A 16,619-nucleotide genomic window follows, 5' to 3' on the forward strand; every position below is an offset into this window, starting at 1 on the left:
ATTCTGCAATATTAATGCAACAGAGATAGAATTGGTTTTTGGACGTTTAGTAAAATTTGAATTTTGAAGCAATACATGTCTACTAAATACTGTTTAACGTAAGTTGTAAACTAAATCCTTTGGTTAAATGTGGACATTAGTGTATTCCTAAACTTATCGTAAAAAAAAAAAAAATATATATATATATATATATATTTTTCAAAATCTTAGAATGCACATACCCACGTTTAAGGGGAATCCATCCCCTTGAAACGAGAACCAAACCCTCAAAATGAGAATTATGCGTCTACTTAAGAATTTGAAAAATCTTGATAATTCGGATACTACTTCGATCCAATAGATTTTTTTATACCATGAAAATGATTCTCTTTATTTAAAATTGACGATTTTGATTCAATTAAATATTGTAAATTTAAAGATGTTTTGAATGAAATGAGCCTCCATGTATGTAAAAGGATCATTCTTATTTGAACTATTTTTCAAATAGATAAATATTAGTGAATGGTAGGTAAGGTTCTAACAATAAGCATAGTGCCTCGTAAATGATGTTATTACTACTAGGTTATTGCTTGAAATTTCATTTAAAATTGTTTCATTATTTTGATTAGATCTTGTAAATATAAATTATATCTAATACTATCCATTTAAAATTTTAAATAAATTCTTCTTAAAAAAAAAAAAAAAATTAAATAATGTGACAGTAGTAATTTTTTTTTTTTTTTACAGTAAGAAAGTGATATCCCTAGCTAATGACTAAACTATTTTACTGCCTATGAAACAACTTATGTAGCGTTCGGTTAGAGGGAAAAATATGTTGTTATGAGGGATTTTGGTTAGAGGGAAAAGGGAGAAGATTTTTGTGAGAGTTTGGAGAGGGATTGTCACCGGCTGTGGCAGCTTCGGTAACCAAATGTGGGAGTGCCGGAGAGGGTTTTAGGGACTCGGGTTCGGCGCCGGGAGAAGAAGTTGCCGAAATGGTGGCCGGTTTCTGTGCCATCTGGTTGATTCAAGGTCAGTGCTTAGTGCTATGATTGGCATGCATTTTTAGAATTGTTTAAACTGCTTATTTGTTTGTGCTGAGTAATGTTGTGCTACAAACATGAGTTTTGCCCAGTAATGTGCTGCTATCAAAAAAGAAAAAAAAAATCAACATGAATTTTGACTACCATTTGATCTCTAAGAAACAACTAAGTACTCATATTAGAGTGAAGATTGCACCTTGTTGAACTCAATCCATTGGGATTTTTTAAACAAGGACCATGGCACTGTTTATTTATTTTTTCTCTTCATGACAAGTATTGGGTTATAGCCACCATTGTGATTGTGACCGTTTCTTGACGAAGTTTGAATGTGGCCTTCCTGCTTTGTTGAGGGCTTAGCACCCGTTGCTTGCAAAGTGATTCTTATTTGACTAGGTTGGGAAGGGAAAGAGGTAGTTCAGTTGGTGTTAAGAAGGGGCCATGATCAGCTTTTCACTTTCCTTTCTTCGGTTGAAGAATGAACTTGGTTTACATTTTTGCCTTCAAAGACCTTACAACAATAGGGCAAGCCCTAAATGAGTGAGGCCAAACTAAGTCCTCAAACAAATGCTAATTTCTTTTCCTAACTTGCCAATGTGTTCTGTCCTTCTGATTGTTATTTGATATAACTCTTGTGGTTTTATGTCTATCAGTATATAAATGTTTTCACAAGCTTGGTCTTAGTGCTGGACTTTTGCCTTTGTTGTAGGTCAAAAATGCATTTCTCAAGTTTTCATGTTGTTATGGTCATTCTATACTTCTTCAAGTTGCAACTCATCCATTTGATTTCCAATGATGACGGACAATAGAATCAACAGGAGGGACATAATGGAGGGTGACATGATTCAAGTCAGTACTTCTTTTATGTGATATCTTTGATTGTCAAAAATATGCATATATAATTTCACTCAGTTTTTTCATTGAAAAATTCTTTTAAAGGCATACAATTTTTCCATTTTTACAGGTGAATTTGTTTCGAGTTTATAAAGTTCAATTTTTTTTTTTTAATGGAGATAATCTGGTTGGTTTGTCCTCATACAAGTGCAAGACACACACATGTGAGATAAAGATGTATGGACAGTGAATACCTAAATAAATAAATGCAATTACAATGTTGAGTATTGATGAAGTGGAAATAATTGGATACCATGGTGCTTTATGAGGATCAAGAAAAGGTTGTATCATTTGCAAAGCTGATGCTGCATGTTGATTTCATAATTTTTGACGAATTTAGTGATGTGGTAGAATGCATATTTTCTTTGTGAATATTAGTTATTCTTAATAAAACTAATGTGCATATACAAGATAATTAATGAATATATTGGATGCATTTTATATCTCTGATTCAACCTTTATATATATTATCTAAGTTCATGATTTTTAAATTATTTTTATATAAGTAATAAGTTTTATTGAAGGGTTCTAGTCCCCTCATTCCCAACTATTGAACTATCCAAAAAAAGAAAAAGAAAAAAGCAATAAGTTATTTGAATTGGAAACATCAGGTACACAGGAAGTGTACTAGATGAATCACTACATAAGAAAATTCACTTCATTAATGGGGTAACCTTTTTGCTACTATTGTAACATGTAATTAAAATTTTTTGTTTTTAGTAACTGATATTTCCATAATGCATTGGACTCTTCTTTCCCTGTATGGGTGAGCAGTTATGTCAAATATGCAGGACATCTGGAGTACGGGTCTCCTTTGACTCAACAAATACACGTGATTCCTTCTATCGTGCTTCTGTTGACTTTGTTTTAAATGTTTGCAGGAGGTGTGTTTTTACACTTGCATAAATAAAACAATTTAAATATATGCTACTTCCAGTATTTATTTGCACATGTTTTCTCCTGGTGTTGTAACTTGTTCAGGAATATTGCAGGGCCCCGACTCATTGTACTTCTGTTCAGATTGATGGTGAAGATGCTTGGAAATTTGTTGCTGGGCTTGCTGAAAACATTTGTGCTGCAATAATTGTGTCAGCAGCTGTTGCTGCAAGAACTCGTTCACGGTTTTTACAGGCGTGGGTAATTTTTCAGCTCATTTTTATGATTCAGCTTTATATATGGTCATATAATAAAAGCTGGTGGGGAAGTGGAGAAATGTATTGAAGGTATTATGTAACTAGCATATCTATAAAGTTTTAGTGAAATGTCTATAAGATCATTTCATGGCCTGTTATGATCTCTGGTACAATAACAACAATACCTTAGTCCCAAATTTTTTTGGGTTGGCTGTGGATCCTCACTAGATTAGTTATTGTCGGCCACGTGTATTCTTTTTCTCCGTTCTATTTTATTTTAAGTTATACTCTTTGTTACTTCTTTAATTGACATGTTTTTTTTTTATTACTATTATTATATGGGGTCTTCCTTTACCTTTTTTCCTTGAATTAATTCACTCTTTCTTAAAAAGTTACATTCACTTGAACTAAGCTGGGATGAATGTTGACATGGTTGTTTAAGAATAATAGGAAAAATATGATAATGAATTCAGTCATATGGACAAAGGAACAGATATCATTTTGATGGTTTGTTCATGTGCGGGGAGATTGATTAATGCATATGAGAAAGAGTAATTTAATATAAGTTAACAGAGTGAAAAGAGGTAGAAGGCAAATCATGTGGTTAATCTGTATATTTTATTTGAATTTTTCTATATGATTGCAGTGGCTAATTAAAGTCTTCCATATGGTGATCATATTGTTTCTAAAAGCTTGGGGTACAAAAGACTGATTTTAAAAATTATGGGACTGAAGCACAGTGACTAATATCCCGTCATTTATGAATTATTGTTATTTGAATTTTTTTTAAGAAGCGATTTTTCATTGGAAACGTAAATTTCAACACTCCCTGTCAATTTTAAGGTATTTGTGGTAGCCTCACTATAATTCCTACATTTTTTAACCTCAATATTCTTGTCCTTTAGTGCTGTTCCTATGTAATGTGCTTTCCTTTTGTCTTTATTATAATAAATAATAACAAATAAAAAAAATTGTAGTCCTTTTATTACTTAGTTAAATTAATGTTTTATATGATATCCATTTCACCACAGGCTTTGGAAATTCAAGGTAAACATGCTGAAGCAAAATTTGAACTGTCAAAGATATGCCTTATGCTGTGGATATTTCCTCCCGAGGAGTCTTCTGTATGTGATTTGGTTTTCCTATATTTACTCTATGAATTTTAGAAATTTCACTCTATAATTGTTTCTTTTTGAATTTTTTTTGTGGAATTTATCATGATGATATATTTGAAAGCATTCTTCTTCTAAATGCTTTTAATGCATACTTAGGAGATTAGGGTACGCGTTTTTGAGAATGATTGACTAATATCTTCAGCAGCGGTGTCATCACCCTTCTTTTGCTAGTTTGGAAAGTCAGCAGTTCTAAATTTTTTTAAAAGCAGCTTCTTAGAGTTTCTATATGCAGCATCTTTTTCTTCTTGTGCGCTTGTGTGTACATTTCTGATCTTTTTCACCTTCAGCTTTGTAGGTGCCCTCTCAAGAAGGTATTGGCAATGGACAGGAAAGCAAGTATACAAAAAAAGTATGTTTGTAGCAACGCATTGAATTTTAAATTCTTTTGAATAAATTCTTTCATGTGTATATAATGTATATCTGCTCAGTTCATATCTCATTGTTTTCTGCAATATATATATATTTTTCCTGCGTTCTTCTTTTTTAGATGGGGTTGGGGAGGATAGGTGATTAATTATCGTTTTTTTGATAGGTAATAGGTGATCAATTATCTTATTCTAATACCATGAGCAACTCTGTAGTTTACAGTCTCAAATCACTTCAGTTATTTTTTCTCGTTTTTAATTAGCAAGAGCATAATCTTCCTGGTAACAATTATTATACACCAAGATGTCTTTGTGGTATGGCCACACTAGGTATTTTAAATGAGCAATAATATTCTGCACATCAGGTTTCCATTCAAGTGAGTTCTCATGCTATTCATATAAAGTTGCAGAATTTATATCGTTTAGGAAAAATTACAGCAACTCAGCTTATCCTGAATGCCATCAATAAATGTGGATGAAAGTTGGTATTAAACTACCATCAAACCGTAAGGTTGAAATGAACTAATATCCTCTCCAATATTGCAGGTGGTATCTTGTGAAAACCCTTTTTGCAACTGATGAATGCATAAGATAAGTGCTCCCAACCTTAAAGTCAATGTTTACTTTTATCCATTATAGTTTTGATCCCACCAATTAGTATTTTTTTAACTTGATATGTTTAATAAACCTCNGTGGCAGAAATGAAAATGGAACTCATCTTCAAAACTTGTTTCAAATACGAATCCAAATTCTATGAATGCACAAAATGCATTTTAATGCATACTTAGGAGATTAGGGTACGTGTTTTTGAGACTGACTGACTAATATCTTCAGCAGCGGTGTCACCACCCTTCTTTTGCTAGTTTGGAAAGTCAGCAGTTCTAAATTTTTTTAAAAGCAGCTTCTTAGAGTTTCTATATGCAGCATCTTTTTCTTCTTGTGCGCTTGTGTGTACATTTCTGATCTTTTTCACCTTCAGCTTTGTAGGTGCCCTCTCAAGAAGGTATTGGCGATGGACAGGAAAGCAAGTATACACAAAAAGTATGTTTGTAGCAACACATTGAATTTTAAATTCTTTTGAATAAATTCTTTCATGTGTATATAATGTATATCTGCTCAGTTCATATCTCATTGTTTTCTGCAATATATATATATATATATTTTTTTTTTTTTTTCCTGTGTTTTTCTTTTTTGGATGGGGTTGGGGAGGATAGGTGATTAATTATCTTTTTTTTGATAGGTAATAGGTGATCAATTATCTTATTCTAATACCATGAGCAACTCTGTAGTTTACAGTCTCAAATCACTTCAGTTATTTTTTCTCGTTTTTAATTAGCAAGAGCATAATCTTCCTGGTAACAATTATTATACACCAAGATGTCTTTGTGGTATGGCCACACTAGGTATTTTAAATGAGCAATAATATTCTGCACATCAGGTTTCCATTCAAGTGAGTTCTCATACTATTCATATTAAGTTGCAGAATTTATATCGTTTAGGAAAAATTACAGCAACTCAGCTTATCCTGAATGCCATCAATAAATGTGGATGAAAGTTGGTATTAAACTACCATCAAACCGTAAGGTTGAAATGAACTAATATCCTCTCCAATATTGCAGGTGGTATCTTGTGAAAACCCTTTTTGCAACTGATGAATGCATAAGATAAGTGCTCCCAACCTTAAAGTCAATGTTTACTTTTATCCATTATAGTTTTGATCCCACCAATTAGTATTTTTTTAACTTGATATGTTTAATAAACCTCCATATTCACATCCAGTTAAAAAGTTGGACAATTCTTTTTATTTTATTTTAATAATTCGATAGTTGGAGTAGGAGATTTGAACCTTGGTTAGAAACACTAAAAAGTATCAACTAGTTAAATTACAGAGTAAGGGTCATCAAATAGTCCATGGTTTATAGCCCGACCCAGAAACCCGACGGTCCACCAGGCTAATGGACGGCCCGACTTGTTGTTATTGAGGCTCATAGGTAGCCTACTAGCTAGTGGGTCAGGTCGTGGGCTAGTTTTTATGCCCATAGGTACCTGGCGGGCTAGTCCAGTAGCCCAATCCGGTGGTCTAACCCATTGGTCTAGCCTAATAACTCATAATTTATAACAAAAATATATAGGAAGTGTATGAATGATTGATTTTTGAGATATTATAGAGGAATTTCTTAAGAGAACTCCCTCAACCACTAAGATACATTGAGTAATTGTGCTAAATTTAGTTTACTAAATACATATTTTTCTAGTAGTCTATCAAATTTGAATTAACCATTTGACATTTTTTTTTTATTAAAGATAAAAATAAAAAAACTATTTAAAGCCTTAATAAATAAAAAATTAAATAGGTTTTCATAAAAAAAACAAAAAATTAAATAGATTTGGCTGAAAAAAATTTGTAATTAAGTATTAAATTCTTAAATTCTTTCCTTTAAAAAAATAGATTGATTATTCTCTTATAAAAAATTGATTCTTTCCTTATAAAAATAATAAAATAATAGGCTAACACAAGCCTATGGGTAACCCATTAGGCCCAACCCGATAGCCTAGCTTGCTAAAGACAAAATGGACATTGCCTATGGGCAAGGTCATGGGCTAAGGTTTTCTCTTTTAGTCCAGCCCAACCAGGCCCGTTAATTAGTTAATAGCTTATTATGCCCAACTCATTGTGCCCATGGGCCAAGAAAAATTGGTTGGGCCGGCCCGACCCGGCCCATTGACGACCCTTATTAGAGAGCACTTGGCTGGACAATTCATTCTTGATTAAGAAGTTTATGTACTTCCCAAGCTAGAAATCAATTTATATTCTACATGCTTTTGGGTATAGTATTTTGTTAAAGCTAGTTAAAATATGGTTGTAATTAGAAAAGTGAGATTTTAAATGGTTGCATATAATCAAATAAGCCAAAAAGCTTCTTCTTAAAAAAAAAAAAAAAAAAAAAAAAAAATTCTAAAAGGCTAAGTTGCAAATAATCAAATTAGCCAAAAAGCTTCTTCTTAAAAAAAAAAAAAAAAAAAAAAATCTAAAAAGCTAAGTTGCGAGAATTTTTTTTGTTTTTTTGTTTGTAGTTTTGAGTTAGTGTCCATTTAGGTATCTCGAAGTTTCGGCGCTTGTTTGGTAAATATGATACAAAGAAAGACTTTTTTATTTTATTTTATATAGCTTTTTTCTAAATGTGTTACAAAAAGTTAAAAAAAGAAGCTAATTTTGTTAAATTTCGTATTAAAACAAAGAGACAAAAGTTAAAAGTTAAAAGCTTTTTTATTTTTTTTATTTTTTATTTCAAACAAACAATAATTAGTCTTTAATTTTTTTTTTTTGGGAACCAACAAGATTCATGTTAAAGGCACAATCTTAGGTTCAATTCAAAATATTGTCTTAGAGATACGATCTTAAGTCTAAAGCTTGATCTTGCCAAGGCCTCTATACTCCATCCACTTAAGCTGGTCCATTAGCTTAAAATCTATCAATATAATTTTTAATTATGTGAGTGAGAGGTTTTTGCAACAAGATATACCAATGGTATATAGGAGGGTGACAATAGGATTAGGAGGGACGATGATTATTTGTTATTAGCATAACAATGTCCAATGCTCAAGGTTAAGTAACACTCAAAATTATGCACTCAATTTGCATCCTTAAGTATGGCGTGTGGCATTATGCCTTGCCCATTATTTATATGAATGTATGTTCCAAAGTATGTTCCAAAGGGGTTTACCATTTCATTATTTATATCGGTCCAAGCTTCCTTATCAGTTGCACTCCACTCATCAAATAAGGTCATTCAACGTGAGGAATAGTGGTTTAAAAAAAAAAAAAAAAGGAAGTCGTCATCTTCACGTTTATTGTTCTCACTTATTAACATCATAGTCGATATCTAAGTTGATTCGGTTGTTTAATTGGACTTTATGCAATTGAATTGATATAGTCCACTGATTTTTTTTAAACATTAATTAAATTGGAAAAACAATATTTTAAAAAAAATTTAAATTTCTAATAATTATATTTATATTTAACCATATTGTTCGATAAGTGATCATTTGTTCAACTACTGATCCAATAATCTGACTCTTAACGGGGTTAACAAATGGGTTTTCAAAATTTCTTTTAATTTTTTTTAAAAGAACCAAAAAAGAGAAGTAAGAGATTTAATTTTATAATTAATCAAAGTAAAATTAAATATAAAAATTGTAAAATTACCAATTTTTTAAAAAAGGTTTTAAATTTTTAAAAAATATTTATTTGTCGTTACTATTTCATCAATGACAACTAGTTCAATTAGTGACTAATAACCTGACTCATACACTAGATTAAAAAAAAAATTTAAAAAAAAAGGATTCATGATATTATAATTAACTAATTAATTAATGTAAAAAATAAATACAAAAATTTTAATAGTACCTACATTTATTTATTTATTTATTAAATTAGAAGCCTTTTTTTTTTCCTTAAAGAAATTCATAAAGTCTTTTTATCCTACCACCGACTCTGTTTAGTTTTAGCTTATAGAAAAAGCAACGCTGTTTTCCGAAACTTATTCTTATTAGCTATTAAAAATTTAAAAATCAAAATAAAGGTTTTCCGAAACGAAGTCGTAAACTTTTGTTGTTCGAGTTTGAAATTATCCGACCGTTAACTCCAGCCCTTAAACCGACGTATATATATAGTCAGCGTCGAAAATAAGCATCAAAATTATTCGACCGTTCTGAAACAAGAACACGCTTCTCTGTTTCTCATCAAACCCTCCTTCTTGAAACCACTGCTTATTCCACTATCAGCAAAGTTACTGTTTCGTAAACCCCACTCCACTCTTTGTTTCTCTTCAAACCCGTTGCTTGATACAAATTTTCTACTAATCAATCGAAATTCAGTCTTCTGCACACTACACCCAAGTGCCCAAATATCTGAAGGCGCTTCCTGAATTCCATACCTCACCATCTCAGGAGAAAAGAACAAATGTGTGCCTCTGACACCACTAGCATCCCTCACATTCTGCCTCTTTGCCAACCCAAAGTCCGCAACTTTAGCAACGTAACCATCCCCATTAGGTACTAACAGGACATTGTGAGGCTTGATATCACAATGTACAAATCCACGGTCATGAACTTGCTTCAATCCAATCAAAATAGACCGCGTACAATTCCTGACTAGAACCTCAGGCATCCCAGTACCAGAACCATATTTCTTGATGAAATCGGCCAAGCTTCCTGAAGCAAGCTCAAGAAAAACGTTGTGAATGATGTCACCAGAGCCGGTGGTTGTGATGTCTGATCCAAAGTATTGAACCACATTTGGACACCCTTTTAGAGCCTGAAGAAACCGTTGCTCAATTGAGAGTGAAGATGGCCCAGAAGTAGAGTTTTCTGATTTCACAGCCATGATTGGAGGAAATCCCAAACAGGGTTTCTTCAGTTTGGCAACGAAAACAGAACCAAACCCTCCACGGCCAAGCAATTGGCCTCTGCACCAAGAGGGTGCTCTGTAACCCAGAGAAACCTCACCACCGGCAATGTAGTCCTCTCTGCTTCGCTTCATTCCTCCCATGATACAACCAGAAGACTGAATTTCGATTGATTAGTANTTTTATCATAATACTTAGTCTAGGTGGGTTAATAGTCTACCACAGAAGCCAACATACACTTTGACAAAACATATTGAACTGCCATTATTTGCCTCGATACAAAGGGCAAGATTACTAGGAAGGGACCATGGAGTTGTTTTCCAATCCATGGAAGCTGCCTTACGTGGATCGCTGATTATTGGAAATGTCACACCATTATTTCAGGGGCAGGGACATCCTGTGTCTCTCCAGGAAAGTTAGCCATCATTGAAATGTTATGAAATCAAGGCTCTAGAATTAATATTATAAAATTATCATAAAAAACACTTTAAACCAAAATGATAGTTCAGCCAACACACAGAGTGGCCCGAACCTAGTTCACCAATCATGGATAAATGATTAATACCTTATATCAAGAAAAACTGGATAACAGCACTGGATGATAATAGTTCAGCAACCCAACTCCTACATATGAATGGCAAACAGAAGTTTCAGACAACAAACCCTATATTTCTTACCATCTTCAAAATTAGACAGGTCTGGTGTCTTGCAAGTTGCAACCAGTGCAGTATGGCATGACCTGCGAACACAACGACATCAAAGAAATTAATTTGAACCCACTATAAAAATAAAAAACCAACCTATCTTCAAAAACCAAAATAATTACAATCTTAAAAAAAAAATCAACTCAAAATATCATGTTTAGACCCTAGAAAATGTAATAAAGCATGAAAAATTATATCTTTTATTCGTTAGTGAACACAGTACACACAACTGATGGGTCTTGAATCCAAAGTTATGACCTTCACCTTGTTCATACAAGGGAAGAAATGCCACCTAAACTAGATTTTCATTGGAGTATGAGACAAAATAGGATATTATGACCTTCAAGTATCATGGACTGCCAACATAAATCCCTACCTAATAATCTTAGATGCGTTTGAGTTAAATACATAGTTCACTCAAAATGAAAATGACTAAAACAAAAAACCAAAAAACTTTTTGACTTCTTCCTTGTACTAAAACTTTCCGACAGCCATTAAAATGAACCATCAGCAACAGAGTGAAACCGTCATATCACATTAGAAGGAACTCAGTATGAAATTCAAGATCAAAATCATAAAATGATTCATTAACCAATAAAGGACACGTATCAATTCAATAGGAAGTCAATTCTCAAATTAGAATATCAAGAAGCATATGCTTAACAGCTTCATTACCCAATTCACTGAAAAAAGAACAGATAATAATAACAAACAAGTTTCATTAACCAATTCATAAATATACAGACCTTGAAACCCTTAGAAACAAGGCCCTTCTCAAAGGCTTGGCAAAGACCCACCACACACTCTCCATGAAGATCAAGGCCATGGACCTGTACCCATCCTTGTAGCCAATCCACTGCCCCCTCCTGCGCACTATCTTCTCCCACTCCTCCACATACCTAGCAATCCTATGATCCATTAATACGAATTAGAATATGTGCAAAATTCAAATCAAAGAAATGCTGATTTAACACCAAAAAATATAACGTACAGACCTGGTGACAATGATCCCGCACTCTTCATTCGAATTGCCAAAACCAACAACAAGCACATCAAACTGTATTACCATTAGCCTGCATTGTGATAACCCCATCTCTTTCTTGGCACTTATATACTATTTTTTGTTACTTCATCAATTTATAGTCTTTTACTAATATCTTTGATACCACAGTCAAATACAGATGGAAATAGGATTACTACAATTGAAGTAGAAACAGAACACAAGTTAAACAAGGATATCAGTTGAAGTACAAGCATAACCAAGTTAAACAACCTTATAATTAAAGTAGATTACTAATATCTTTAGGCTGCATCTCCCAGCTACCCTGCTTAGGGCTAAGGGCACTATCACATTTAGAAACTACCTCTACTAGTATAAAAATGAACAATGAAAATAAAAAACACTTAAAACAGTAAACCTTGAAGAACCAGAAACACAAAATTCTTTATATTTACTAATTCATTACTATACAACTTCTGAAACCAAAAAAAAAAAAAATGAATCAATTACAATGAAAAAATGATTTACAAATGCAAACAAAATGTTTGCTATGTCTCAATTCGCACGAACAGTAAAAGTGACGGGAGGTTGGCAACCCATGATTGCCACAGGATGGATCTGTCTGTAACATGTTCGCTTCGCTGCAACAGGGATGTCCTCTTCTTCCTCCTCAAATGATGATGAAGAAGGAAGAGGTATAAAACTCGGCAAAGCTGAAGGACAACGTTGTGATTTAGGCTTTACTTCAAGACTCTTCTCATCTGAAACTTTAGCCTTTTCTTGAATGTATCCCTCTTCACCCTCATCTGATTCTAGCAAAAAGATGTGACTCAGTAGCTCTGTAGCCGTCAACCTCTTCACAGGATGCCTCACAAAGCAGCAACTCAAGAAGTTCTGGGCTGCTTTTGAGATATGAGGTGGAATCGTCGGTGACTCAGTAGCTATCTGAGACATAAGTTCGGATTTAGGGGTAGAAGCCCACGGTGGTTTTCCAGTCAACATCATCAGCACACTACACCCAAGTGCCCAAATATCTGAAGGCGCTTCCTGAATTCCATACCTCACCATCTCAGGAGAAAAGAACAAATGTGTGCCTCTGACACCACTAGCATCCCTCACATTCTGCCTCTTTGCCAACCCAAAGTCCGCAACTTTAGCAACGTAACCATCCCCATTAGGTACTAACAGGACATTGTGAGGCTTGATATCACAATGTACAAATCCACGGTCATGAACTTGCTTCAATCCAATCAAAATAGACCGCGTACAATTCCTGACTAGAACCTCAGGCATCCCAGTACCAGAACCATATTTCTTGATGAAATCGGCCAAGCTTCCTGAAGCAAGCTCAAGAAAAACGTTGTGAATGATGTCACCAGAGCCGGTGGTTGTGATGTCTGATCCAAAGTATTGAACCACATTTGGACACCCTTTTAGAGCCTGAAGAAACCGTTGCTCAATTGAGAGTGAAGATGGCCCAGAAGTAGAGTTTTCTGATTTCACAGCCATGATTGGAGGAAATCCCAAACAGGGTTTCTTCAGTTATTTCCAATTTCAGCCTTTACATCAAATGATTATGTTGGTTGTTGTTGGATTTCAAAACAGACTCTATTATTTCAATGATTCTCCATTTTTTACACTTATCAGAAAAATAAAATAAAATAATTTTCAGTATTTTATACTCGTGGGATTGAAGAGTGGCTGTTTGAAGCTTCTTTTCTTTACCTTTTATTTGAAGCTTTTCCTATGGAATTTGGGTCATTGGAGGCAGAAGCTTTGATGCCTCAACCTTATGTATCTGCATGTGCAGTAGGTATTGTTATAGTAGCAAGGTATGTGTCTGCATAGTTTAACAGAACTATATGGTACTTACTAGGTTAATTGATAGTTCTGATATTTTTGTAACTATTATAAATAGATTTTGGTGAAATTTTTTTACTGATTATATTTAATTGATGTAAGTATTTCTATAGCCCTTTTATTGGCACATGTTTTCCTGTCTTCTTTTTGGCTGTAATTAACATTGTTGCTGCATAATTGTTTCTGTTTCTTGTCTTTAATTTTTCACTTAGCCAACATTTTTTTTTTTTTTTTGATAAGTAACTTAGCCTACATTTTGTGGGAGTGTTCTTTTATATTTTATTTTAGTATCTAATTTGAGGTGGAAAAGAATACCAGGTTCGCAAAAAGTACTTTTAGAAAAGCATATGTGGTTGCTGAATCCTGCATGTCAGCCCTTCCTGATGACCAAAAAAATCCAATCTGAAGATCACAAGTGGTAAAACTAGAGATTTGGTGGGAATGAAAAGAGCACTGCCATTACTCATTCTTTTTTCATAATTACTATCTGTTACCAGATTACTTCCAGATGATTACTGTTGTTTTTGGGAATTCCTTTTTAGTAAAATATGTTAGATGCACTTATTGACACAAATTTGAGGTTCAGAATTTTGTTAATCATATGTTCTGTGTAGTCATAATTCTATTTTGTATATTATTTTGTTAAAACATTTGCATTTTTCAATTTATCCCTCTACATTGTCAGTTCCCTCTCCTTTCCCTTCCTACCCCTCCACTTTAGATTTGGTTAGTTATGCGAGGATTTCCATATATCATGGTTTTCTTTTTTATCCTTCTTGTGTGTTTGGTGTAAAGCACATCATATTGTGTGAATTCATGGGGAATCCATGGACCACCTTATCTTACTCTATTTTGCAGCTTTGGAGATGTAGGAACTGGGAACTACTGTTATGCCTATTCAGAGTTGGTTGTGCAATGCGTAATTGTGGCTGCTTTTTTGGATTCTTTGAAGGGAAGTTTTGGCAAAATCAATTATGGGAAAACTTGGAAGGCGGGTTCTTTATGCCTCATGTTGTCTTTGGAGTGAGTGGAATATTCATTTGTTTAAGGGAAGGGAATGCCACATTATCTTTGATTTTCTCAAGACTTTATGAGAGTAGAATTCAAATTCTATTCATTTCTCCGTGCTTAGATTTATGGATTTTTTAGAAGATTCATGTTTAAGATGTCGATTTCTATGTTTCAGGGTTTTTTTTTTTTTTTGGTGTTGCTCTTTCTTTGTATATACCCCATGTAAGGATAGCACCTCTTTTTTGCTCCTAATGAAAGTCAATTACTTCTAAAAGATCATTTTGAGGATGTCGGCATTTATGAGGACAAATGGATTAGTTGCAGTTGGAGAGATCTCTATTATGTGAGAATTGTGTGTGTGTGTGTGAGAGAGAGAGAGAGAGAAGTTATCATGGTTGATGAGTTCTAGTTCAAATGGAACCTCCTTCCCTTCTAAGAGTAAGGTGGACAGTGTTGTCGTGGGCTCAAGACCTACTAAGTGCATAACTTATCAAAAAATAAACTTACTGGAAATTATTAAAGTGATTTATTACTATGCTCAATTCAATAATCTACTGATTGATTTGTATTAATACTGATCAATTTTCTCGTGTTCTTTTAGGTCTGTTCCATGTTAGATCTTTGCCAATAGTTGATTGCATGTTGAGTTGTTTTACCAGACAATTCATTACTGGTTCTTTGATTTCATTAGCATGGATATGCTGCAAATCCCAGTCTCTACATCATGGGAGTCTGCCATCATCTAGGCACTTCTATTGTAATACTCTCACTTATGTTGTTTAATGTGCATATTTAAAATGCTTCCATTTCACCAGACAATTCATTACTGGTTCTTTGATTTCATTAGCATGGATATGCTGCAAATCCCAGTCTCTACATCATGGGAGTCTGCCATCATCTAGGCACTTCTATTGTAATACTCTCACTTATGTTGTTTAATGTGCATATTTAAAATGCTTCCATTTCCCCCAAATACCTTCTAACTAAGATTTTGTTTATTCTTTCTCGTCAATTTGTTCTGGTGCTCTAAGATTTGCATTGTTTTATACAAATGCTTTTTGGATGGTTTTATTGATGTTCAAGTCCCCCAAGAAATTTGCGCATACATGCATTACTTTCCTATCTTGGCTCAAAGTTGCTTCAAGTTTTTTTTTTTGTCTGTAGGGAAAGAACATAATTATAGTAGTGGATGATGACGGCCGCAAAGAACATAATTGTAGTAATGGATGATGACGGCCGCTATACTGCAAAAATTACAAACTCCAGTGGGTAGAATGTCAAAAATGCAGATAAGGATATTATTGAAGTGGTTGAGGTATGGTTCATGTGAATTTGAATATGAGATTGTTTATGCACTAAATATGATAATGTTTATGAGGGGTAACAATCTGAAAAGCACCCAAATTCAATCCAATAAATGGGTTGCTAGTTGGCAGCAATTTGCACAATTATGTGCATTCAATTCAAGGTACTCAATTTTTAAGAATATACACAATACTATACTTTCAGCGCACACAATTTTGAAAAATGTATGCAATTTTGTATATTCAACATACTCAATTTATAAAGTCTACAAATACATTCAACACAATTATTAAGAATGTACAAAAATATTTACATTTAATGTACACAATTTTTAAGATTATACACAATTCTGTATATTTAATATACACAAAATTTTAAAAAAGTACACAATTATGTATATTCAATGTATATTCTGTATATTCACCTTACAAATTTTTTAAGAATATTCACAATTTTGTTCGTTCAACGTACCCAAATTTTCAAAGAATGGGCAAAATAATGTGTATTTAACGTATAAAATTTTTAAGAATGTTTACAATTTTATACATGTGACGTACACATTTTTTTTAAAGAGTGTACAAAATTCTATCTATTTAACATACACAGTTAAATATATTAAACGCATACTATTTTGATGGAATTTACATTATTTTGATCATTTAGAGTACACATTTTTTCGAAGAATATATACAATTCCGTATATTTAACATATACAATTTTTAGGAATGTAAAAAATTTTGTATAG

The 16,619-nt window shown here is 33.2% G+C and overlaps 2 protein-coding genes across 3 annotated transcripts; one reads left to right on the plus strand and one right to left on the minus strand.

Annotated features, from left to right (window-relative positions):
- The first annotated feature begins 807 nt into the window (after positions 1-807).
- LOC136061411 (uncharacterized) lies at positions 808-5,268 on the plus strand. Of its 2 annotated transcripts, XR_010625760.1 has the most exons (7): positions 808-1,011; positions 1,729-1,868; positions 2,705-2,797; positions 2,906-3,050; positions 4,078-4,170; positions 4,509-4,570; positions 5,133-5,268. XR_010625760.1 is itself a non-coding variant. In XM_065765447.1 (5 exons), exons 1-5 carry the CDS (start codon positions 2,676-2,678, stop codon positions 5,179-5,181), a joined length of 471 nt encoding a protein of 156 aa, XP_065621519.1. In that variant the 5' UTR covers positions 2,571-2,675; the 3' UTR covers positions 5,182-5,268. The 2 variants fall into 2 exon arrangements, 1 of the variants encoding a protein (XP_065621519.1); XM_065765447.1 differs by lacking the exons at positions 808-1,011; positions 1,729-1,868 and having other exon boundaries at positions 2,571-2,797.
- Positions 5,269-12,117: 6,849 nt separating this feature from the next.
- On the minus strand, positions 12,118-13,233 carry LOC112003369 (mitogen-activated protein kinase kinase kinase 20). Its single transcript, XM_024035553.2, has one exon. The coding sequence runs from the start codon at positions 13,205-13,207 to the stop codon at positions 12,254-12,256; it is 954 nt and encodes a 317-aa protein (XP_023891321.2). The 5' UTR covers positions 13,208-13,233; the 3' UTR covers positions 12,118-12,253.
- Positions 13,234-16,619: the final 3,386 nt, after the last annotated feature.

Source organism: Quercus suber, unplaced genomic scaffold (genome assembly GCF_002906115.3).
Source record: "Quercus suber isolate HL8 unplaced genomic scaffold, Cork oak 2.0 scaffold_628, whole genome shotgun sequence".
Classification (NCBI taxonomy): Eukaryota; Viridiplantae; Streptophyta; class Magnoliopsida; order Fagales; family Fagaceae; genus Quercus; species Quercus suber.

Coding starts and splice junctions, on each gene's coding strand:
- LOC136061411 (XM_065765447.1), top strand. CDS start 2,676: ATGGGTGAGCAGTTATGTCAAATATGCAGGACATCTGGAGTACGGGTC. Junction 3,051..4,077: donor CACGGTTTTTACAGGCGTGG/GTAATTTTTCAG, acceptor ATTTCACCACAG/GCTTTGGAAATTCAAGGTAA. Junction 4,171..4,508: donor TTCCTCCCGAGGAGTCTTCT/GTATGTGATTTG, acceptor TTTCACCTTCAG/CTTTGTAGGTGCCCTCTCAA.
- LOC112003369 (XM_024035553.2), bottom strand. CDS start 13,207: ATGGCTGTGAAATCAGAAAACTCTACTTCTGGGCCATCTTCACTCTCA.